Consider the following 23309-nt stretch of genomic DNA (forward strand, 5'->3'; position numbering starts at 1 on the left):
GGCCTGTGGGAGGGAGACCCATGGAAAGTACCTTTGAAGGCAGCCTCCCAGGAAGAGTCTATAAGCCCAGTGTACCTGCTCGAGTGACACCTCTTAACCTCGCTCAGCCCGTCGGCACTCAACAGTCAGCCTGGCACCCACCATGTGGCAGGCCCAACTCCACAGCGCTGCTTGTGGCGATGCCCTTCCTACATCCTGCTCACCTCTCAACCCTCAGCACCACTCTAGCCTTCTCCAACTCCCCACCCCTGAGCCCCTGGAGCCAGCAGGAGCCACTTCTGGGAAGGAGAAGGCAGAGACAGACATGAAGGAAAGGGACAGATGGAGCTAGAAGAGGAATGTGGCTGAGCTGCGGAGGCCTTGGGCAGGGGAGAGACTGAGGGTCCCCAGCCCGTCATGCCTCCCCCACCCTCAGGGCCCCGCTCACTGGTGTCCGTGGTCTCGTACTGGCTGTCCCGCTGCAGCTCAAAGATGTCAACTTCCACTCGGGCCTTGGCTGGGACCTCAATGATCCCGTTGATCTGCTCCCGGGCCAAGGCCAGGGCCAGACGTTCGCCGCGGCCACACACGGTCTGGTCGTCCAGGATCGCAGCTGAGGGGACACAGGGGCTGGGGACCATACTCCTGGTGGGAAGGAGGGGCTGGGGTCTGGACTCCTGGGTCCAAGTGGAAGGGGCTCAGGGCTGGGAGCCCTCATTGCTGGCGCCCAGACTCCTGGGTTCCCAGAGAGGGCGGGTCTCAGAGGAGGCGGGGGCAGGTGCCGCAGGGCCTCACCCATGCGCAGTGATGAGAGCACCTGGCAGCTGGGGCTGGCGAAGGCAACAATCAGCAGCAGCAGCAGCTCAGCCGGCATCTTCCTCTCCTCCTCATGGGGACGCAGCTGCCGCGGCCCCCACTCGCCACCTGTGGGAGATCCCCGCGTCATGGGGAGATCGCTGATGCTGGGGCACTGTCGGTGGGGCTGGCACCCACAGCCCCTCGGACACCGTTGGTGAGGCAGTCACAGCTCCACAGCTGCTTTGGTTTGCAGCTGGCAGTGCGGAGGGCATCACCAGAGGGGAAGCCTGGCTTGGGGTTGGGGGCCACAATCAGACACTGAGTAGGACAGGCTCTGCGGGAGGCAGGAAGCAGACCACGGGTCTCAGGTAGCAGTGAGTTCCACGGACCAGCCCCACCCCAACTAGAAACCAGGAAGTACCACTCTCCCACCCGGTCCCGCCCCTGTCTCTGGGCAGGCAGCCGTTACTAGGCAACCAAAACAGGCTGGAGAGGATGCAGCAGTTGCTAGGCAACTCCATCCCAAGCTTCACTTGCCACCTTCCTGACGTCCCTGGTTCCCACAATCCCACAGGGAGAGAGGCCTGGACATCCGGGGTCTGGAGGGCAGAGTATCCGGGAGTTAGGAAACTTGGAGGGAGAAGAGACAGAGAGGGGGAGAGACAGACTCACATGGAGACACACAGATGAATGGACTGAATCAGCAAAGGGCAAAACGAAAAAAAAAAAAAAGAGTAAGGAGAGGAAACAGAATTGGAAAGTGGAAGAGAGGTTTGGGGGGGAGGGAGAGACTCAGAAAAGCAGAAAAGAAAAAGCACACAGAAATATAATGGAGTAGAAAAACGAAGAGAAGAAAGGGGAGCAAACTAGAGACACAAAGAGGAGTTCCAGGGAGCTAGGAATGGGGCTAGGAGAAAAGGGGGAGATGGGAAAATGGGGAGATGTGGAGGCAGAGAAAGACAGAAGCAGGGAGAGCCAGAGCAGGGTAAAAGGAAGAATGGGAAACCAAGGCACGGGAGAGACACAGAAAGACGAAGACAGCGTGGAGACGCCAGGAACTGACGGGGATGCAAGCAAGGAGAGCTGGAAGAAGGCTGGGAGTGCCAGAGAAGGGGTCCCAAGTGCTGCAGCCCACCCTGCCCTGGGGAGCTGAAGGAAAGGGGGTACCAGTGCATCTTGGCTCCTCACTACTCGGCACCCCAGGGTGCTAGGGGCTGCTCCAGGAACCCCGGACTTCTACAGGGCACCACCAGGCAGGGATGAGCGTGGCTCCACGTGCCTTCCCCAGGGGAAGGACTCTTGCGTTCCTTTGGGAGAGGGAATGCTATGAGGTGAGCCTGGGTATCTCCCTGCACCCCACTGGGTCCCCATGAAAGAGGAATGAGCTGGTGAGAGGGCAGAGGTACAAGTCAACACCTGAGTCCACCTTATGTGGCCATGAAGCCCAGGCCAGGGCAGCAGGAGACAGGGCCAGCCCCAGCTCTGCCCCCACCTTGCCAAGTGACCTTGAACAAGTCACTTCTCCTTCTCTCTGGGCCTCTGGGAAGGAGAAGCCTGGGTGTGGAAGGGCACGCTGGGCAAGCTGGTGACAACTGGAATTTGGCCTGTTGCGGGTGGAAGAACAAGGGACCCTGAGAGAGCTGGAGGGACAACTCATGGGGGTGGGGCCCGGAGCCAGGCAGGAGTGCGGTGGGCCATCTGGGGACAGCAAGGACTGCTGGGGCAAACAGAGGAGCCGAGACCATGCAACAGGAAGATGGAGAAATCTAGGGCAAAAGGCCTGGGACCCACAGGTGGCAGACACAGAGAGGGAGCAGAAAGACAGACAGGGGTGCAGGGACAGCCTTCACAGAAGCAAATGGACATAGCAGACACTGCCAATAAGGGGGGGGGGGCACATGTGAGAAGACAGCCAGCCTAGAAGTGAAACACTAAAGGGGACAAAGGAGGGGTGGGGAGTCAGGATCAGAGACTCAAGCAAACCCAGGTAGGAGTCAACACATAGCAGACAGCAGAGGGGAGAGGGAGAGGGAGAGAGAGAGACGGAGAGCCAGACAGCCAGCCAAGGGGCAAAGGCAAGAAGGCTGAGAGTCAGCGAAGGCAAACCAGGTGAGGGAGCAGGCAGGGAAAACAAGGGCAGGAGCGAGAATTTGGGGGAGGAGAGAAGCTGGCAAAACTCTGCCCAGAGGGGCTGCTGTGAGAGTCAGCACAGCAGGTACAGGAGGAGGGGGGCTGGAGGGGCGATGCAGGACTGACAAGCCCCAGGGAGAACCCACAGGCAGGGAGGAAGCGGGAGCGCCCTGGAGGGGCCCAGGCAGCCCACACAGGCTGCTCAGGGACACGGATGCTGGCGGTGGCGGGGGAGCGGAGCCCCCAGGCATGCGGAGGAAGGCCAGGTGGGCTGATGCACAAGTTGGGAGAGGACTGTAGCATGGAGGAGACCACCAAGGAGTCACAGAGCGGAGGGACAGCCGCTAAGAGGTGACGGCTGGAGGAGCAGGGCTTCCAGAGTGAGTCTGGGGGAGGCCCAGAGATGGGGTGGGGGGAGTGGAGAGAGACATGAAGGAGCTAGGCCTGGCTGGGGAGCTTCGGGAAGGGAGGAGGAGGGACAGGAGCTCTGACTGGGGGTAGGGGGATCAACAGAGACACCGAGACAGGGTTAGGCCAACAGCAGAGAGAGAAGTTGGGCAGAGTCAGGGAGAGCCCAGGGACACATGAAATGGAGACTGGGAAGCAGAAAGCCATTTGCAGGCAATCCAGCTGGCATGGGATGGGGACAGGGCCTGTGGCACTGTGGCAGGCAGGCAGGATGGGGCTCAGAGGGAGAGGGTGGCAGAGACTGGACCAGAGTGTGTGAGAGAGACAGAGACAGAGAGCCTGGCTGGGACCGGGTGAGGCAGGGAGAAAGCAGGGGCAGGGACACGCCGGGAGCCGGAGAAGTGAGACGGCAAGTAAGAGCTATCAGCCCTCAGGACCCCGGGGAAGCCGGGAGGGGGTGAGGGGAGGTGGAGGTGGAGGCAGGCTGAGGAGGTGGAGGGCGCCCAGCAGGCCCCTTGTCTACCCGGGCGCAGTGAGCACAGCTTTCCAGGACCCAGGACCCAGCCCAGTCCCCGCCCTGCAGACACTCACGGATCCTGGTGGGACGGAGGGCTGGGCTCCCTCGAGGCCCGAGGAGCGACAGCGGGAGATGCTGTGGCGCTGGCGGTGTGCGGCTGGGGCGGGGGGAGAGGGCAGTCCACGGGGCCCCCTCCCCCACCGCCGTCCGTGGTGGCCCCCAACTAATCCAAAACGGCGATTCCCCAGGAGCAAGAAGGAAGGACAGGTGGGAGAGGAGAGGGCGGGCCGGGGAAGGGAGGAAGGGGAAAGGAGAAAATGGAGGAGAGAAGGGGAGAGAGGAGAGGGAGAAAGAGGAGAGGAAGGCGAGAACGGAGGGGAACAGGCACGGGCGAAGCCGGGGGAGGGGGAAGCCGGCCCAGGAAAGGGCCCCCGCCCCCTCCCCTAGCCTGGCCGGCCTGGGGGGGCCACGGGGGGCGAGGACTGGGTGGAGAAGAAGAAGCCGGCCATCAGGAGAAGTGGGGGAGGGGAGGGCCTGACAGGGGGGGAGGGGACCGCCCCCTTCCCCCCCTCCCCCCAGGAGCCTTGGCCCGGCCCTGGAGACAGCGAGGGGCCCGGGAGTCCTCAAGCTCACAGCCCCCACGGGAAAAGCATGCTGGGGGCGGGGAGAGCCCCAGCAGTGGAGGGGCTGGCTGGCAAGGATGGGGGCTGGCAGCCCCAAAGAAGCCAAGCAGGGGGCAGACGAGGTGGAAGGATTGGGGGTTGGGGGGGGTGGGAGGGAGGATGGCGAGGAGCAGGTGGAAGAAGGCGGAGGAGGGTGGGGTGTCCCGGGGGCTGCCTGTGCAGGGCCTTGGAGGGAGGGCCCAGCCACAGACTCCTGGTCCCCCGCGAGAAGCAGCCGCCGCCGACTCCGGGTTCCCAGCTGGGCCTGCCTGCCCGCCCGCCGCCGGCCGCCGCCACCGCTCCTTCTCCCCTCCGAGGCCGCCTGCCCGCCTGCCCGCCCGCCGCCCGCCCGCCGCCCGCGCTGGGTCCTGGAGCGCGGGGGGCGGGGGGAACGAGAGATGGAGGGAGGGAGGCAGGGAGGAGGGGAGGAGGGCGGGTGAGCGGGCGGGCGGGAGGGAGGCAGGCTGAGAGCGCGGAGGGAGGGGGCTGGGGGAGCCCGTATTGGTCGGGACTGGGGGGCCCCCCGCGAGGAGAATGCTGATGAGAAGAGGAGCTGCATTGGACGGCGGGCCCACCCCCGGGGCCACCCCCTCCACCACACGGTGCCACCGCCCTGTCCAGGCAGCCCTGGGCACAGGAGCCCATAGAGATGAGAGGCAGCTGGGAGACACGGGGAGGAGGCCTTGGAGATGGAGGAGAGGGCTACAGAGATGAAAAAAAAAATGCAAAGAAACAGAAAGGCCAGTCTCCAGACCCAGATAGGTGGGCCAAGGCTCTGAACCCAACAAGCACAAGGATAAGGCAAGGTCCAGGAGACAGGGTCAAAGGGCCCATGGAGACAAGGGGCCGCTGTGCACTGAGACAGCCCCTTGAAGATGAGCCGAGGCCACAGACCTGGGACGAGGAAGAAGTTCACAGAAGCCGGGGCAGGCCCACAGGTTCCAAGGGGACCCTCAGAGACAAGGACGTGGCTCATAGACACTAAAGGCCCAGTGATAGGAGCCCCTCCAAATAGAATAGCCCCTGTAGAGGGAAGGAAATGGGTGCTAAGCACAGGAATTCTCCCTGGGACCTAGAGAAATCTGTGGGTTCCATGGAGATGAGTGGGTGGGAGCAGAGGCAGAGAGGAGGGGGGACAAGGGCAGAGAGCTGGTGGGCAGACCCAGAGTGGGAGACTACCTTCCAGGGGAACACTGTGCCCCTCCCAGGGAGCGAGCAGGGCAGGCAGAAAAAGAATTGACACAGATCTTAGAGAGGGGGTGGGTGGTGTGTGGCTGGGAGGGGGTTGAAATTTGGGGGGAAGGAACATGACAGTTGGTGCCGAAGGCTGAGCCTGTGACTCACTGCCACCCCCGAGGCTCGTGATGGGGAGGAGACACAGGCACACTCACGTGCAGCCCCCCAGCACATGTGACCACATGCCTTGCACACACAGCTGGCACGTGGCAACTCAGGCCACACACACACACAGTGGCCTGGGAAGACCTGTGCAGCTGCTATGTGGGGCACCCCTGACATGCACCTGCCATATCCTTACCCTGACGGTCCACCCCCATCACCCTACTCGGCCTCCCTAAAACCCACTCTCAGTTCCAGTCAGGCCTGACAGCTGTACGCCTACCTGCCAGTAGGCCTTTCCTTGGGCAGGCACCCCAACACAGAATACCTATCTTCTCTAAATTCAACTTGTCCCCAAAGTCCTAGTGCTACCTCTGGAGAGACCCAGGGCAGGTGTTTGGCTCGGCAGTTAAGACACCACTTGGGATACCCACAGCCCACATCGGAGTGCTGGACTTGACTCCCTGCTGTGCTTCCTGGTCCAGCATCCTGATTTATGCACGCCCTGGGAGGCAGCAGGTGACGGCCCAAGTTTGGGTCTCCGCCACCACAGGGAGACCAGGATGGAGTTCCTGGCTCCGGCTTTGGCCTGCCTCACCAGCTGGGGAGTGAACCAGCCGATGGAAGATCTCTTTATCTCTCTCCCTTTCAAATGATTAATTTTTTTTTTTTTTTGACAGGCAGAGTGGACAGTGAGAGAGAGAGACAGAGAGAAAGGTCTTCCTTTGCCGTTGGTTCACCCTCCAATGGCCGCCGCGGCCGGCGCGCTGCGGCCGGCGCACCGCACTGATCCGATGGCAGGAGCCAGGAGCCAGGTGCTTTTCCTGGTCTCCCATGGGGTGCAGGGCCCAAGCACCTGGGCCATCCTCCACTGCACTCCCTGGCCACAGCAGAGAGCTGGCCTGGAAGAGGGGCAACCGGGACAGAATCCGGCGCCCCGACCGGGACTAGAACCCGGTGTGCCGGCGCCGCTAGGCGGAGGATTAGCCTAGTGAGCCGCGGCGCCAGCCCTCAAATGATTAATTTTTAAAAATAAACTACCATATTGGAAATTTATATTCATTAAATAAAAGTTAAAAAAAATAAACTACCATAAAAAAGAAAGAAAAGAAAACCTGCTCCAGGCAGCATCTGAAGAGAAAGGACTTCACAGAGAGAGGCCTCGGAAGGCAAGCAGGACCCTGGGTTTTCAGGAGCTGGAGCCTGCCCGCAGACACAGGGGGCCTGTCTGTCAGAGGCGGAGCCCAGCCCCAACCGGAGGTGCCATCGTCCCAAGAACGGATTCGGATGCCTCACGGCAGGCTGGTCCCAGCTTTAACGCTGACCCCCCAAACTTCCTGTGTTCATCTACTCCACACACAACCACAGAACCTGAGGCTCCTCCAGTTCCCAGGAAAAATAACTCCCAAATTGTTCTCTGCATCTCCCCCAGATCTGCAGAGGCTCTTATCCCCATTTCACATGAGAAAACTGAGACACAGGGGAGTTGCCTTCTCTAAGGTCACAGCTAGAAGTGGCAGGGCCAGGACCCCCGTCCAGACAGTCCTGACCCATGGGCCTGGGGCTGGGGAGCTGAATCACGTGGTAAGTTAGGACACCCAGAGACCGGCTAGCTGAAGGGCACAGCAAAGGTGACGACTTAAGTCAGACCTAGATCTTCACTAGGTTCTGCACTCCCGGTAGCTTTTTTTTTGGGGGGGGGGGGAGAGGGCTGGGGGAGTGGGGGTCTCAGGTGGGGAAATGACCCGACTCCAAGATTCCTAATCTGAAAAACGGGAGGGGTGGGGAGGGGAGGTTTGACCCCGTCCTTGGGTGCACGGAGTGACTCTCCGAAACATTTCCAACTATGCTGGGGCAGCTCCTCCCGAAGTGCGGTGGGCGGGCAGCGAAGTTGGCAAGCAGGCACCGACCGAGGCCCCTCGGACACGGCGGACCCACACTGCGGGAGCTGGGCAGGGGCAGGGGCAGGGTCACCTCCTCCGGCTCTCCCCTTCAGTGTCCTCTACACTCCCGTTTCTTCAGCTAACTTCCTCTCCCTGGTGCCCCCTCTTCTTCCTCCCATTCCCACGGCCACCCCCCAACCCCGCAGCCCTCAGCTCTTCCTTGTTTGTCCAGAGTCCTTCACTGATTTCCCCTCATCATTTCAACCTCCTCACCCCAAGGCCCCCTCGGGTTTTGTCCCCTTTCTTCCGCCTTCATTTTCCCGTTTCTAATAAAGTGGGTGCGGAGCTTCGGTTTCCCCTGGACTCCTGTGATGGGTGTTGCGGTTCACCCGCACCTACGCTGCGAGTGGTTTTTCACTTCCTACTTGTGACCCTCCGGGGCTCCTGGGCCTCAGTTCACCCGCTCCCGCCCTCCGGGTCTCACGTGCCTCAACTTCCCAGACTTTTACCCCCAAACCCCGACCCAGACGCCAACTCCAGCACGGAGCCCCCAAGATGGCGGCCCAGCCTCGCTCCGCCGCCTGACGTCACCGCGCTGCTCTCAGCGCGGCGTTCCCATCTCGAGCCCTCAGAGGCGGAGTCGAGGGGGAGGAGCATCCTCTAGGGAGGCTTATGGGGGCGGTCGCTACCAACCCAGGGGCCTGCCAATGAGCGAACGTCGGAAGACGATTGGTTGAGCGCTGCGGCTATCCCAACCCTCTGTCTCATTGGCCCAGGCCTGAGAAACACGAGCAACGATTGGTCGCACGGCAGGAACTAGACGGGCGATGATTGGACGCGTTCGGCCGTCCGCGCAGCGACCGAGGAGGAAGGTGGGAGGGGCGTTGGTGAGGGCGGCTCGGGGCGAGAGCGAGGCTGCGGAGCAGGCGAGAGGAGACCGCGGGAGCTAGAGAGGGCGCAGCGCTAGGGTGGCCGTGCAAGGGGAGCTAGGGCCCGGGCTCGGGCCCGGGGCGTGCGAGACGGCGGAGGCGGGTGAGTGAGCGGTCGCGTGGAGGGCCGGCCCAGCGCCCTGCCCTGGCCCCGCGGCCTGCCCTCGTCACTCCGCCTGCGCACTGAAGGCCCGAGGGGGGCGCGCGCCGGCCGGCGAGGGCGGAGCGGCACCAACGGCCCGCCGGGCGCGCGGGCGGCCTAGAGGGGCCGGTGCGGGGCGGCGGGTGGGAAAGGGGGTTAGAGGCGAGCGGTGGGGCTGAGCAGGGGCGGGGCTCGGCCTCGGGGCCGGGAGGGACCTGGGTGGGAAGAGGGGGGCCCTTAGAGCTCCCCCGCGGTGAGGATGCCAAGGGTCGTTGGGGTGGTGGGAGAAAGCCAGGAGCGAGGACAGGGGGTTGGGGGCCGGGGAGTTTAGGGCGTGAGAAAAGAGGTAATGAAGTTGAAGTGGGGGAAACAAATGGGAGAATTAGGGCAGGGTTTTGCTGGGAAAAGATCCTAGGAAGTGGGCATCCCTAAAGGGGCTTGAGTGCCGGGAGAGAGGTCCAGGTGTTAGATGGGGTGGGGATAGGGAGACAGGTGCGTGTGCCTAAGGAAGGGGGTTCAGGGTACTCCTGGAATGCGAATGAGATGTTAGGGTGGTGAAGAGTTGGGGGGCCTGAGTGTGCTGGTGAGAGGGGTTTGGGTGTAAGGAGGAGGAGGGCTTCTGGACGCGCGTGTTGATGGGGTTTCTGCATGAGACTGGGGGGGGGGTCTGGGTATCCCCAAGGGGGTTTGGGCAGTGGGAGGGGTGTGTGTAAAGGACTGAAGCCATGGGGAAGGGTATGCCAGCCACCTCTAGGTGGGTAGAGCGCGGGGGGTCTTGGGCAAAGAGGAGTGGAATCCGCAGACAAGGGGTCTAGGCATCCCGCAATGGGCTGGGGTGGGGGTGGGTCTTTATGAATGAGAAAGGGTTAGGCTGACGATGTGAAGGGGGCCTGGGTGTCCCTGGATGGGTTTGGATTTGGGGTGGGCGTTTTTGCAGAGGGGCTCTAGGTTGCTAGGAAGAGGGAGTCGAACTATCCCTGAATGTGTTGGTTGTATTTAAAGAGAAGGGGTTGAAGTCATTGGAAGAGGGCATTCTGGTATCCCAGAGAGGGCAGAGTGGTAGATTTGCTGTTGGTACAGAGGTGCTTGATGGGAAGTCTGAATACCACAGGTGCCGGGGCTGGGTGGTGGGAGGGTCTGAGTTTGAAGAAAAGATTGGCTTTTGTGCGGGTGGGTCTGGGCCGCGATTGTGGAGGGGGTCAGTATCTGGAAGAGGGTCTAGATGTAGGCATGGGTTAGGCCAGCCTGAGAAACGCGGGGCGGGGGTGGGAAGGGGTAGTAGGGAGAGCGGGTAGCAGGGTGGGGGTGCACCGTGGCAGGGCTTGGGGCAGTCTGGGTGTGAAGGGGGGCTGATAGTGGGGGGAGTGTGGCTGGGAGAAGTGGGCAGCCAGGGCCTGTGAGGGCGAGCTGGTGAGGAGTCCGCGGAGGAGGTCCGGGTGGAGGGGAGACAGGCTGCTGTGTGACGGGCAGGGCCTTGGAGCTACTGGGAGGCACAGGAGATGCGGGGACTGCACAGGTGACAAGGATCTGGTGGGTGGAGTTTGATGCAGAGGTGAGACTTGTGTTGAGTCCCTGGGAAGATGATGTGCTCAGGGGAGAAAGGATTATTAGGGAGGGGGGTGGGAGTGGGGAAAAATGGAAGAAGTTAGAGGGGGAAAGAGACCTGCGGTGTTGGGGGGCGACACAGGGAACAGCTGAGGGGTCTGGAAGCAGGGCCTGATGCTCGGTCTCTGCTCTTCCCCTCGCAGCCCAGGGCCTCGCTGCCGCCATGACGGAGGAGTCGGAGGAGACGGTCCTGTACATTGAGCACCGCTATGTCTGCTCTGAGTGCAACCAGCTCTACGGATCGCTGGAGGAGGTGCTCGTGCATCAGAACTCCCATGTGCCCCAGCAGCACTTCGAGCTGGTGGGCGTTGCCGACCCTGGAGTCACCGTGGCCACAGAGGCAGCGTCGGGCACGGGCTTGTATCAGACCCTAGTGCAGGAGAGCCAGTACCAGTGCCTGGAGTGTGGGCAGCTGCTGCTGTCACCCAGCCAGCTCCTGGAGCACCAGGAGCTGCACCTGAAGATGATGGCCCCCCAGGAGGCGGTGCCAGCCGAGCCGCCGCCCAAAGCGCCCGCCTTGAGCTCCAGCACCATCCATTATGAGTGTGTGGATTGCAAGGCCCTCTTTGCCAGCCAGGAGCTCTGGCTGAGCCACCGGCAGACGCACCTCCGGGCCACGCCCACCAAGGCTCCCGCGCCGGTTGTCCTGGGATCCCCTGTTGTCCTAGGCCCTCCCGTGGGCCAGGCCCGCGTGGCCGTGGAGCATTCGTACCGAAAGGCCGAAGAGGGTGGGGAAGGCGCGGCCGTGCCGTCCGCGGCTGCCAGCAGCACGGAGGTGCTGACGGAGGTGGAGCTGCTGCTCTACAAGTGCTCCGAGTGCTCCCAGCTCTTCCAGCTGCCGGCTGACTTCCTGGAGCACCAGGCCACCCACTTCCCTGCGTCTGTGCCAGCGTCCGAGGAGCCCGCCTTGCAGCAGGAGGCCCTGGCCCCGCCCCCCGCGGAGGTGCCCGTGTCTCAGCCGGAACCCCTGCCGGCCTCGGACCACAGTTACGAGCTGCGCAACGGTGAAGCCGTGGGGCGCGATCGCCGAGGGCGCAGGGCCCGGAGGAACGCCAGCGGAGAGGCGGGTGGGGCGGCCTCGCAGGAGCTCCTGTGCTCTGCCTGTGACCAGCTCTTCCTCTCCCCCCACCAGCTACAGCAGCACCTGCGCAGCCACAGGGAGGGCGTCTTCAAGTGCCCCCTCTGCAGCCGTGTCTTCCCCAGCCCTTCCAGCCTGGACCAGCACCTCGGAGACCACAGCAGCGAGTCCCACTTCCTGTGTGTAGACTGTGGCCTGGCCTTTGGCACAGAGGCCCTCCTCCTGGCCCATCGGCGGGCCCACACCCCAAACCCTTTGCACTCGTGTCCGTGCGGGAAAACCTTTGTCAACCTCACCAAGTTCCTTTATCACCGGCGTACCCACGGGGCCGGGGGTGTCCCTCTGCCCACGACGCCAGTCCCACCAGAGGAGCCTGTCATCAGTTTGCCCGAGCCAGCCCCAGCAGAGACTGGAGAGGCGGAGGCCCCGGAGCCCCCTGCGTCTGAGGAGAGCTCAGCAGAGCCCACTGCCCCAGGCACCTACCGCTGCCTCCTGTGCAGCCGTGAGTTCGGCAAGGCGTTGCAGCTGACCCGGCACCAGCGTTTTGTGCACCGGCTAGAGCGGCGCCATAAATGCAGCATTTGTGGCAAGATGTTCAAGAAGAAGTCGCACGTGCGTAACCACCTGCGCACGCACACAGGGGAGCGGCCCTTCCCCTGCCCTGACTGCTCCAAGCCCTTCAACTCGCCTGCCAACCTGGCTCGCCACCGGCTCACGCACACGGGAGAGCGCCCCTACCGCTGCGGGGACTGCGGCAAGGCGTTCACGCAGAGCTCCACGCTGAGGCAGCACCGCCTGGTGCACGCCCAGCACTTCCCCTACCGCTGCCAGGAGTGTGGGGTGCGTTTCCACCGCCCCTACCGCCTGCTCATGCACCGCTACCACCACACGGGCGAATACCCCTACAAGTGCCGGGAGTGCCCCCGCTCGTTCCTGCTGCGCCGGCTGCTGGAGGTGCACCAGCTCGTGGCCCACGCTGGGCGCCAGCCCCACCGCTGCGCTTCCTGTGGGGCCGCCTTCCCGTCTTCCCTGCGGCTCCGGGAGCACCGCTGTGCTGCCGCCGCCGCCCAGGCCCCACGGCGCTTTGAGTGCGGCACCTGTGGCAAGAAAGTGGGCTCGGCTGCTCGGCTGCAGGCACACGAGGCAGCCCACGCGGCCGCTGGGCCTGGAGAGGTCCTGGCTAAGGAGCCCCCGGCCCCTCGGGCCCCACGGGCCTCTCGTACACCACTTACAGCCTCGCCAGCGGCCCTCGCAGGCGCGGCCCCCGCGGCCCCCGCAGCCCCAGCCCCTGCCCGACGCCGGGGGCTGGAATGCAGTGAGTGCAAGAAGCTGTTCAGCACAGAGACCTCCCTGCAGGTCCACCGGCGCATCCACACTGGCGAGCGGCCCTACCCGTGTCCAGACTGTGGCAAGGCTTTCCGGCAGAGCACGCACCTGAAAGACCACCGGCGCCTGCACACGGGCGAGCGGCCCTTTGCCTGCGAGGTGTGTGGCAAGGCCTTCGCCATCTCCATGCGCCTCGCGGAGCATCGCCGCATCCACACAGGCGAGCGGCCTTACTCCTGCCCCGACTGTGGCAAGAGCTACCGCTCCTTCTCCAACCTCTGGAAGCACCGCAAGACCCACCAGCAGCAGCACCAGGCCGCCGTGCGGCAGCAGCTGGCAGAGGCGGAGGCCGCCGTTGGCCTGGCTGTGATGGAGACGGCGGTGGAGGCTCTGCCCCTGGTGGAGGCCATCGAGATCTACCCTCTGGCGGAGGCCGAGGGCGTGCAGATCAGTGGGTGACTCGCTGGAGGCCCTCCAGTGCCCCGACCTCGTACAGACCGTGCCCCAACCCTCTCCCCTCCCTGCTGCCATGTACGTTCTGTCACTGAATTTATTTTCTCCTCTTGGGGGTGCTCTGGGGTTCTTGATACGCGTAAAGGTGCCCCCCACACCTGCTAGCACTGGTGACTCCAGAGTGAAATAGTCTAATAAAGACCGAGTTGAACACTGATGTGCTTTTGTCGGGCGCAGTCATGGAGGGTGGAATTTGGGAACAAAGAGGTCAGGTAACGGGTCCCACTTCTCTGACGGCACCCAGACCACCTGGCAGGAAACTCGGTAAACACTGGATGGCTTGAAGAGGACCCGGAGTCCTGGAGGCAGTATGGTGTGCTTGCCACTAGAGGTCCCCACAGCCCTCTGGGAAAACCCAAAGCTGTGCTGGTGGCAGAAGAATCTTCAGTTTGTCATCCCAGCCCTCCCCCTCTGGCTCGATGTGGGCCGTGTCCCCTAAGGCCGGCTGGTGTTCACACTGAGGACAGATGCAGGTCAGGCATGATCCCTGGGATGGTAGAGGGTGGCTTCCAGGGCCAGACCCTGCCGCGGAGTTGGAGATGCTGGATGTGGGGTGGGGTACACAGCCTCATAAGGGGAGGTGCCTTGAAGCCCCCGACTTGGACTTGGGCTTGGCCATGGGGAGAGGACTGTTCGGTGGCTGGCTGATGTCTGGGTACTGAGTTTATCTGCAGTACTTTCTCTGCATACATGACACTGATCCTGTGGGAACACTGGAAGGACTCCCACATGGAAAGCACTGGGTGACTTGTCCACGGTCATTCAAGCCCTGCTAGAGCACATGTGACTTTAGCTCGGTTTTGTTTGGTTCAGTCACCCCTAAGCTTTCCTGTCCCTCTGCTGCCGTCTGTGCGCTCGGGGAAGTATGTGTGACTGGTGGGAATGCACAGTTGCCCAGTCAGACTTGCTCTAGGAGAACCCCGATTCTTCTGTTAGAACTTGTTCTCTCCTCTGTAGGCCCAGGGCTGTAGGGCATTGTTTGAAAGTTCCTGGCTTAACCTGCTGTCCAGATAAGAGGGCTCCAAGAGGGAACAGATCGCCAAGGCCACGTAGCTGATAGAACTAAAGCTGGAAGTCAGCTCTCCTGATTGCGGTTTTTTACACTGGCCTTTTAATTTTTTGAGCCCCCCCTCCCCCCACCACACTTTTTTAGAAGGGCAGAGGTCTTCCATCTGCTGGTTCACTCCCCAGATGCCTGCAACACCCAGTGATGGGCCAGGCTAAAGCCAGGAGTCCGGAACCCAATCTGGGTCTCCCATGTGGGTGGCAGGGACCCAACTATTTGAGCCATCACCTGCTGCCTCCCAGGGTGTGCATTAGCAGGAAGCTGGGTCAGAAGCAGGGAGCCAGTGGACTCGGCTTACGAAGAGCACTCCCTTACTGAGCCGTGTGGTGTTTCCCACCGGTGTGCGTGTCACAGGCACCATCAGTAATCACACACCCTGCGGAGGGGACTTGAGTCGTCCGAGCCCAACGTGCCTGGTTGTTCTTTCTGAGGTAAAGATTCATTCCTGAACGCCCCTCGCCCCTCAAGAAGAGCTGTAACGTCCTTGAAGTCATGCCAGATAGGTGCTTAGAACAGTCAGAGGAATCATCCCTGCCCAAGACCATGAGAACCAGGCTGACTCAGGAGAAGGGGCAGGGATGGGGAAACGGGGTGCGTCTGACCACAAGACCGGTGCTCTGCAGAGTGGCTCTGAGCGGGTGACCGTGCTGCTTTGGTAACTGCTTAGATTCCTGCCCTGAGGAAAGTGTATGCAAACACATTTACTAGCAAGCTCAGGGCACTTGTTCACCCTCACCCGGCTTGAAGCTTCCCTGGTCCTCATCCCAGCCAGTGTCCCAAGAGCGACAGTCACTTGCTGGATGCTGGTGTTGGAGCCAAGCACACAGAGGTTCTCAACTGGTGTGTCAGTTCCCCCTGAGACTTGGATCTGGCCAGCCCATCTGTGGTGAGGCCAGGAAGCTGCGCTGTGCACACAGCAATTCTGATGAAGATGGCTGGCCAACCCTTCAAGAGGCTTGGTAAGCAAACAGGGTCCTCCGTGCCCTGGAAGTTCCTGACAAGAAGAGTGTTACCGGCCGGCGCCGCGGCTCACTAGGCTAATCCTCCACCTGCGGCGCCGGCACACCAGGTTCTAGTCCCGGTCGGGGCACCGGATTCTGTCCTGGTTGCCCCTCTTCCAGGCCAGCTCTCTGCTGTGGCCCGGGAGTGCAGTGGAGGATGGCCCAAGTGCTTGGGCCCTGCACCCCATGGGAGACCAGATAAGTACCTGGCTCCTGCCATCGGATCAGCGCGGTGCGCCAGCCGCAGCGGCCATCGGAGGGTGAACCAACGGCGAAGGAAGACCTTTCTGTCTCTCTCTCTCTCACTGTCCTCTCTGCCTGTTACCGCGGAGGAGCTCTGGAGTGCTCTGGGTGTGCCAACTGCTCGTTACAGGAGGGCCGGGACCTGCCTGGCTCTGCACTGCCCTGAACGGCCTTCCCGCTGAGCTGTCTGTGAGCGTCCGACAGGTGCTCGGTTTTCTTCAAACTTGCCAGAACGATGCAGCGTTAATACTTTACTGAGTTATCAAATCCTGCTTCAACTCTGTTCCGTCCTCCTGTCTGTCATCCCCCAGGCTTGCTGCACTACTCGGTTTGCAGGATCCCAGCATCTGCACCAGGCCCTCATCAGAACGTGAAACACTGACGAGGATTTACCCAATGGTGAGAAGCCCCTGTGATTTCTGATTTCTACTGGTAAGGTCTTGGGAGTCGGCCCATTGCCTGGGCTGTGAGGTGGTTGCTTATGCCCAGTGACTCGGGCGGGGCATATGACTCAGTAAATGAGAGTGAGCACCCCTGAAAGAAGGAGGGAGGCCCCAGGATGTGGGTGGTGCAGTCGGCTCGGGCTTTCTGAAGGGTCTTGTTTGGCTGCTAGTGAACCTCTCAGGGATGGAGGCAGGACAACTTCCTAGTTTCCTGGCGCTCTCGTAGTTCCTCCTGAAGACAGCGGAGTAGAGATGGCCTAAGCACTCATACCATCACCTGTCATTTAGCTCTTACACCCGCCATGAGGTAGCAACTGTCCCTGTTCCACAGATTGAGGACCCTGGTGGTCACATTATCTAATAAAGTGAAACTGAGGTTCACATGCAGGAATCTGAATTCATCCCTAAGTTCTCATTTCTGATCAATGAAAAAATTGTTCAGGCCTCACTTCTGGACATTGAGCATGTGGAGAGGAGTAAAACTTCCCTCCCAAGCACAAACAGCCCCACCCCACACCCTGCTTTGCTCATCACCTTCCCAGGACAGAGCCCAGAGACCAAAGGACAGCGTCATCGTTTCTCTCTGTACAGTTTTTAATTTTTTATTTTTTGATGTTTGTTGTTCAGATGAATTGACACACTCAAGTTACAAAAATGGGGCCTTAAAAGAAGCACATTGTACAATGAACAAGCAGATTGGAGTTAAGAACACTGAAACGCTAACCCGCTACCACGAGAAGAGACAGGGAGGGGGTCACAGGGTGGGAGGGGAGGGGCCGCCAACACAGGGTCAGACGGAACAGAAAGGGGGCTGACTTGGTGGGAGAGGGGAAGGGCAGGTCTGCTTTGGGGCCTTCTGGACTTTCCATTCCACTTCTTGCCCCCACACCGTCCACTTCCTACCACCCTCCAAGTCCCCACCCTCATTCCAACTGATCATTCAAGTGAGCAGGTGTCAGACACCCACCCCAGAAAGGGCTAAGTCAGTCAGATCTAACAGATCTTGCCTCAGTGTAGCCCCGGACTTGGGAGGAGATGGTGGCAGCAGTGGGTAAGAGGCCAGGAGAGAGCTAGCGGAGAGTTGACCAAAGCTCGGACTCCCGTTGCCCCGCAAAGACTCCTTTGCCCCTTCCCCACCCCACCATGACCCAAAGGCCCTCCACAAGTTGTCCAGAGAGGCCCCCAGTCACCCTGCAGTTATATAAATAAATAAATACTGAGCCCCTGGGCTTGGGGGAGGGTTGAGGGAGGGGAGGGAAGCAGAGGGGAGGGGTCACAGACAGTAAATAGTTGTCTCCATCCCAGCAACACCTCTCTGGATTTTTCTCTCCTTCGTTCGTTTGTTTAACAAGGAGCTAACATCTCAATGACAAATACTTAAAAATATACATTATTTTTTTTCCTTTTTCCCGCCTTTGTCATCCTCGTCTTGCTTTGGAGACTGTTGAGGTCAAAGTTCAAACCGCAAGAAGGAACTGCGGCTTGGAGTTTTTGTGTTTTTTTTTTTTTTAATTTTTATTTTAAAATTTTTTTCACTTTTTTTTTCCAACGTATAAAAAGGTAGCGGAGTTGTCTGTGGGTTTTTTTTTTTAATGGTTAAATCTTTGGTTTGTTTCTTTTTTCTCTTGGAGGCCTTTATCTCTCGCACTTGCCTTTCCCACTCAGAGACCAGTGGGGGCCCGCGTGTCTCAGTCTTCCTCAGTCTATCTCACTCTCTCTCTCACTCAGTTCTCCCTACCCTGGGCTAGAGGAAGAGAGAGGCACCTGGGACTTGGGAGGGTGAGAAAAACTAGTCAGGCCAGGAGGCAGCCCCACCTGACTAGTCCTTTACCCCATCTCTCCTGGTTTCCTCGGGGGGGTGTGGAAAGCCTGTCTCCCCTCCTGACCTCAGCCCAACTCCCACAGGCGCTGGACTTCCCCATCCCTCCTCACTCCTACAACCCCCAGCCCCTCTTCCCACTTCTAGTCCTCACTCCACCCCCCAGAAGAGAACAGAGAAAGGTGGTTTAGTTACTGGCATCATTTTCTTTTTTCTTTTTTTTTTTGGCACAATTAGAAGGCCCACCATTAGGGCAGACCCCAGTCTCTGTCCCCCACTCAGGTGCGAGGTCGGGGTTGGGGAGAGGAGAAAACGCAGAGGGCGCCTCCTTGCTCCAGCCCACTCAGCTCTCCTCTCTAGCCCAGGCTCCTGACCCCTCCACTCACATCTAACCTAGCCCAGAGCCTGGCCAGGGCTCTCCCTCCCCACCCCCACATAGAGCTCCCAGCCCTCCAACTCTCTCTCACACACAGACACACGGACGCAGGCTCTGTACAGACCACAAAATAAAAACGATGAGATAGTTTTGTTTCCCGGAGTCGAGATGGGAGGGACTGGAGTGGAAGGGGCAGATGGGGGTGGGGGGCATGAGTTCCCCCATCACCTTCCCAACCCTGGCTCCCTCCAGCCCCGCAACCCCTTGCCCTGGCTGGCCCCCAGCCAACGATATTTGGTTTCCTTTTTTTAACATTAAAGTTCTATGAGGTATTTGGTGCCTTATCGCGAGTCCTCGGGGGAGGGGGGCCCAGGGGGGAGACCTGGGGCTCAGCTGCCCCCCCCTCCCTCCCACCCCCTTCCCAATATTTGGTTTCACAGCTGTAGTTAAAGCTTGGGATTTGGTTACTCTTCCCTCCCAGGAATTTTCTTTTTTCTCGTTTTTCTCTTCCCAGTTGTTGGGGTTGGATGGGGAGGGCCCCCACCACCCCCAGCTGCACGGGGTCCCTCCACCAACATCAGGGTCTCTGCCCCATCCCTGCCCCCTGCTTCCTCCTCTCTTCTTTGCCCCACTCCCGCACACCTGGTGGGGAGGAGGTAGGATGAAGTGGGCAGTGGGGAGTCCTGCATTTGCTTTCCTTTGTTTGTTTGTTTTTGGTCTAGAATCATGGTTTTCATTTGAGTCCTCTCCACCACGCCTTCCACGCTGCCTGTCTTCTCGGAGGGAGTTTTTGGTTTTAATTCCTTTCATTCTGCTCTGCTCAAGTGTCCTTCCTGTCTGGTTGGGAGCCCTTGGCCCCTTCTCCACCCCTGGGCTGGGGCCCAGGCCTTCTTGCGGTCCCTTCTCTTCAGGAATAAAGACGGACAAACCCAGAGGTAGGGGAGGGCCGGGAGCCGGTTCAGCGGAGATGCTTACACTCCAGCGAGGCCGGGTCGGTACGCACCAGGCCCCATCAGCGCCAGGAGTGGGCGGGGCGGCTACTCCACGCTGCCCAGAGTAGGCATCCAAAGCCCCTGGGACGTTGGCTGGGTTTCCGCTGCCTCCGCGGCCCAGCCCAGCAGTTTAATTTCCAGGTGGGAGAGGAGATGCGAGAAAAGAGAACGCTGAGGCCTGGGGCTCCGCCTGCCTTTCCTCCGAGTGTCCGGCCAAGGCCAGGCTCTCCCCTCCCTCTGCGCTGCCCAGCCTGGGCCGGGCTGCTCGGATTTCAATGGCTCGCGTCCTTCACAGCAACACTTTGGTTTGAGGAGAGACACAGAAAGAAGGAGAGCAAGGGGTGAGAGAAGGGCCGAGGGAGAGGGAGAGGAGAGCAGAGACAGAACAGAAACAGAAGTCAAAGGGGGACTCAAACCACCGAGTTGTTAGTTTGCCTTCGTCCATTCTTTGCTTTCTCACTCCTTGTTTCCTGTCTTTTTTTTTTTTTTAAAGCTTTTTCAGTTGATTGGGGGGGGCGGGGAGTTTGGGGCTCTTCACCCCTGTCCCTGACACCCTCTCTCAGCCCCGCCCACCCGCTTCCATCCACCCTGGCTGAGGGCCAGGCCCTGCCCCAGCCGCCCCCCTCCGGCTTTCCAGAAGACGACGTCCATGAGGTATTTGTGAAGAGAAAGAAGCGTCCGTCCTTCCGTCCGCCTCGGGGACCAAGGGCCTGGACCACTGCGCAGGGGCTCGGCTCCACCTCGCGGCTCCTTCCTGTTCTCGAAGAGTCCTCGTCTTCTTTCCCTTATATATATATATCTATATATATCTATAAATTCTTTTTTCTAGTTTTAATTTATTGTTTGTTTGGTTTTCTGTTTGTTTTTGTTTTTTGGTTCAAAACTTTGCTGACCTCCACAATAGCAGGAGGGCAAGGTGGCTCCCAGTGGCGTCTGTCCTCTGTCCCTTGTTGAGCATGTCTAGGGCTGGGCAAGCACAGGGTCCAGCCAAGACTCGTGTAGGTCCTGGAGTGGTGGCCATCACAGCGCCCTCTCGGATGGGGACCACAGGTCATGGCGCTGTCCCCACCACATGGACCCTGATGGGGACGCCATCTCGAGGAACCCCACCACCGGGGTGTGTGCGTGTGTGCATGTGTGGGGGAGGGAGGGGCATTGCCAGGATCAGAGGGCATGGGGTGGGAGGATCGAGGTGAGTTCTCTTTTTGGTTTCTGGTTAATGTCAAAGAACGGGAAGGATCCCACGGATAGGCACTGGAATATGAATTATTTTTTCAGGGAAACTGACAGACAAGATGGAAAAAAAAGACAACTTGTATGCCCTCCCCTCACCCCCTCTTGCTTGAAACTTCCACCTTCCCGTAGGCTGGGGAGGGAGTAAATTCCAGAGCAGAAGGGTGACAGGGTTGAGGAGGGACTTGTGGAGCCAGAAATTGGCAAAACGGCCTGGCCCCGCTTCAGAGGGAAACACGGGGAGGTGCTGGGGTGACAAATCACCCCTGGGCCTGCCCCTGAACTCTCCCCTGGCTGGGCGGGGGCAGGAGGTTAAAGCAAGACGCCCTGCTCAGGGAGGGGGAGCTGGGGGCTAGGGGAGAGGGGGACACACGGGAGGGACACATTCTGTTGAGCACAACGCTAAAAATTCTGTACATCCTTTGGATGAAGCTACTGAGTATTTGGTGTAAGGTTGCTCAGGCCCTTTCTCTTTCACCGTTTGGAAAAGAGCGTTTGGCCGGTGGTTCCCAGCCCGGCCCACCTGCCCCAGGCTGTGCCCTGTCCTTGCTGGCCCAGGGCTGGGGCGAGCCCGGAGGCCGGCACGTTCCTTTCCTTCCCTAGCCCCACTGATGGAGGCGAGGGTGGGGGTTGCCCCACAGCCAGGGCTCGGGGCGTGAGGTCCGACCTGCTAGAGGCTTCTCCGGCCCTGGCTGGGGTTTTATTTGGCGTCGTAGCGGTGAGAGTGAGCGCACTGAGGTCTGGCTCGCGACTGGTTTTTGGTTTGATTTTGTGGGGTTTTTGGTTTTTTGTTTTCACCTCTGGTTCCTGGGCAGCTGGTTTTTGTTTTGATTATATTTGGTTTCCGTATTGGTTGGTTTCTTCTTTCCTTTTTCTTTTTCTTTTCCTTTTTTTTTTTTTTTTTGGTTTTTTGTTTGTGGGTTTTTTTTTGTTTTTGTTTTTTTTTTTTTTTTTTTTTGGTCTTTCCTCCCTGGTCACTCCTGCTCCAAGGACCTCTGTACCCCCAACGCTGGCCTCCTTGCCCTTTTCCTAGGCAGGGGACCAAGATGTGGTCAGAGGAATGGGAGGGGAGGCATAGTGGGCCCTCACTCCGACTTAGACCCTGCCTCGGGCCCCCCTGGGCCTCCAGGGGTCTGTGCTGCCGCCTCGCTGCACGTAGAGGAGGAGGACGAAGATGAAGAGGAAGAAGAGGAGAGGCCAGGAGACTTGCTGGAGATGGAGGCCGCCACGGCTGCAGCAGCTGCCGAGACCAGGCCCACGCCAGGCGGGGCGCTGAGCAGGGGCAGCCCGGCGTGGTTCAAGAAGAGCGGCGAGGTCACCAGGCCAGGGCTCCCCGGGGCCGCACCAGCCGCCCCCAGCACCAGGTTCCCGCTGCCATCAAGGCTGGTAAGGGGCAGGGTTCCACCAGAGGCCAGGGCTGGTGGGGAGAGAAAGAGGCTGGGCTGGGGGCATGCCGGGCCAGGGGAGACCTCTGCCTTCCAGCGTCCTGCCCAGAGTGCCCCCCCACTCTTCTGTCCCACTGACCCCCATCAGCACCCCTCACACCTTCCCCAAAGGTGAGATGGGGATGAAGAGGCGAGCGATGCGGTGAGCAAGGGCAGGATGGCATGGCTGGAGCAGCAATGGGCAGGGCTGGAGGCCCCAGGGGGTAGGACTGGTGGCAATGGGAGTGACATGAGGAAGCACGCACCTTGGATAGTGGCCAAAGGGTTGTTGCTCATGAGGGCTGGATTCAGCCCGGAGCTCAACCCCACCATTGTGCTTCTGCAAGAGGCAAAGCAGAGGCATTAGCAGGGGCAGGGATCCGTCAGCAGAACTGGGGTGCAGCTCCCCACCCTGGAAGCAGCAGTGACCCTGCCTCACCACAGTCTCCCCACCTGCAGTTGCTTACTTACCCTGTGCTGGGGTTCAGGCCCGACAAGCCGATAGCCGAGTGGCTGCCTTGAGGGCTGGGGTTTGTGCTGTTGGTGGTGGCCGGGGGTGGGGGAGTGACAGAGGGGATGGAATTGAGGGGGGGCGCAGCCCCGCCCCCGCCCCCACTCCCTCCGGCTGTCCGGCTGGGGTGGAGCGTCCCCACAGCTGAGGATAAGGTAGTAACTGCCGGAGAGAGACAGAAAGATGAGGTCTTCAGCTTCCACTTGCCCTCCACCAGGGAACCCTGGGTGCATTCCCACTCATCTTCCCGCCCAGCTCACCCAGGGGCTCACTAGTCACAACAGACCGAGACCCCTGGACCTCCCCACCCAGAGCCGTTGCTGGTGCCTCTGCATGGTAGCAGCAACCACGATCATCTCAGTAGGAGCAGCTGCCACCTGCTGAGCGGCGGCTCTGCATGCCCTGCCTAGAACTGGGGATTCCCAGGCAACAAAGCCCATGCTCCCACCACGGGCCGGGGCGGGGTGCTGGATGTGCAGTTCCCTGTGTTGTGGGGAGGGCTAGGGCCAAGGTTGAAATTCTTGTCTCTGTGTTCCTGGCAAATGCCTTAACCTCTGGAAAATGGGGATAATAATAGAACCTATCTTGTATAATGGCAGTGAGAAGTAAATCAGCATGTATCAGGGGCCTTCAAAAAGCTGATAGAATTAAAAGATAAGTTTCTTTTGGTGCAAAGACTCTTGAAATCCACACATAATGTTTTTATAACATACATTTTCCATGAACTTTTTGAAATATCTTCAGTCTTTATAAAGAACTTGGAACATTGGCTGGCGCCGCGGCTCACTTGGCTAATCCTCCACCTGCGGCGCCGGCACCCCGGGTTCTGGTCCCGGTTGCCCCTCTTCCAGTCCAGCTCTCTGCTGTGGCCCGGGAAGGCAGTGGAGGATGGC

The 23309-nt window shown here is 60.2% G+C and overlaps 3 protein-coding genes across 21 annotated transcripts in view; 1 reads left to right on the top strand and 2 right to left on the bottom strand.

Annotated features, from left to right (window-relative positions):
• GRIK5 (glutamate ionotropic receptor kainate type subunit 5) overlaps window positions 1-4932 on the bottom strand; it is a 58823-nt gene extending 53891 nt beyond the window's left edge. The window contains exons 1-3 of one of the 5 annotated variants that reach the window (XM_089319049.1): window positions 3907-4932; window positions 797-903; window positions 428-592 (exon numbers count right to left, since the gene is read on the bottom strand). In XM_089319049.1, the coding sequence (XP_089175175.1) occupies window position 428 (1 nt within the window). In that variant the 5' untranslated portion in view covers window positions 429-592; window positions 797-903; window positions 3907-4932. Of the gene's footprint in view, window positions 1-427; window positions 593-774; window positions 904-3906 lie in introns of all 5 variants that reach the window. The other 4 variants (XM_051836466.3, XM_051836468.3, XM_051836469.3 and 1 more) reach the window with 4 other exon arrangements.
• Window positions 4933-8442: 3510 nt separating this feature from the next.
• On the top strand, window positions 8443-13465 carry ZNF574 (zinc finger protein 574). 3 transcript variants are annotated; one of them, XM_089319050.1, is made up of 2 exons: window positions 8443-8587; window positions 10535-13465. In XM_089319050.1, the coding sequence occupies exon 2, from the start codon at window positions 10555-10557 to the stop codon at window positions 13252-13254; it is 2700 nt and encodes an 899-aa protein (XP_089175176.1). In that variant the 5' UTR covers window positions 8443-8587; window positions 10535-10554; the 3' UTR covers window positions 13255-13465. The 3 variants fall into 3 exon arrangements, with proteins under 3 accessions (XP_089175176.1, XP_051692435.1, XP_002722346.2); XM_051836475.3 differs by having other exon boundaries at window positions 8578-8747; XM_002722300.6 differs by lacking the exon at window positions 8443-8587 and adding an exon at window positions 10112-10338.
• Window positions 13466-16637: 3172 nt separating this feature from the next.
• POU2F2 (POU class 2 homeobox 2) overlaps window positions 16638-23309 on the bottom strand; it is a 37065-nt gene continuing 30393 nt past the window's right edge. For 5 of the 13 annotated variants that reach the window (XM_051836498.3, XM_051836497.3, XM_051836500.3 and 2 more), the window contains 2 exons: window positions 22377-22578; window positions 16638-21898 (listed from right to left, as the gene is read on the bottom strand). In XM_051836498.3, coding sequence (XP_051692458.1) covers window positions 21859-21898; window positions 22377-22578 — 242 coding nt within the window. In that variant the 3' untranslated portion in view covers window positions 16638-21858. Of the gene's footprint in view, window positions 21899-22171; window positions 22246-22372; window positions 22579-23309 lie in introns of those variants that run through there. The other 8 variants (XM_051836483.3, XM_051836494.3, XM_051836495.3 and 5 more) reach the window with 4 other exon arrangements.

The sequence above is a fragment of the Oryctolagus cuniculus genome, chromosome 18 (assembly GCF_051225735.1).
Source record: "Oryctolagus cuniculus isolate XC-2025 breed Fujian yellow rabbit chromosome 18, ASM5122573v1, whole genome shotgun sequence".
NCBI classification, from domain to species: domain Eukaryota; kingdom Metazoa; phylum Chordata; class Mammalia; order Lagomorpha; family Leporidae; genus Oryctolagus; species Oryctolagus cuniculus.

What these genes read in the sequence shown, in the direction of transcription:
- ZNF574 (XM_089319050.1), top strand. Translation starts at nt 10,555, where the DNA reads ATGACGGAGGAGTCGGAGGAGACGGTCCTGTACATTGAGCACCGCTAT.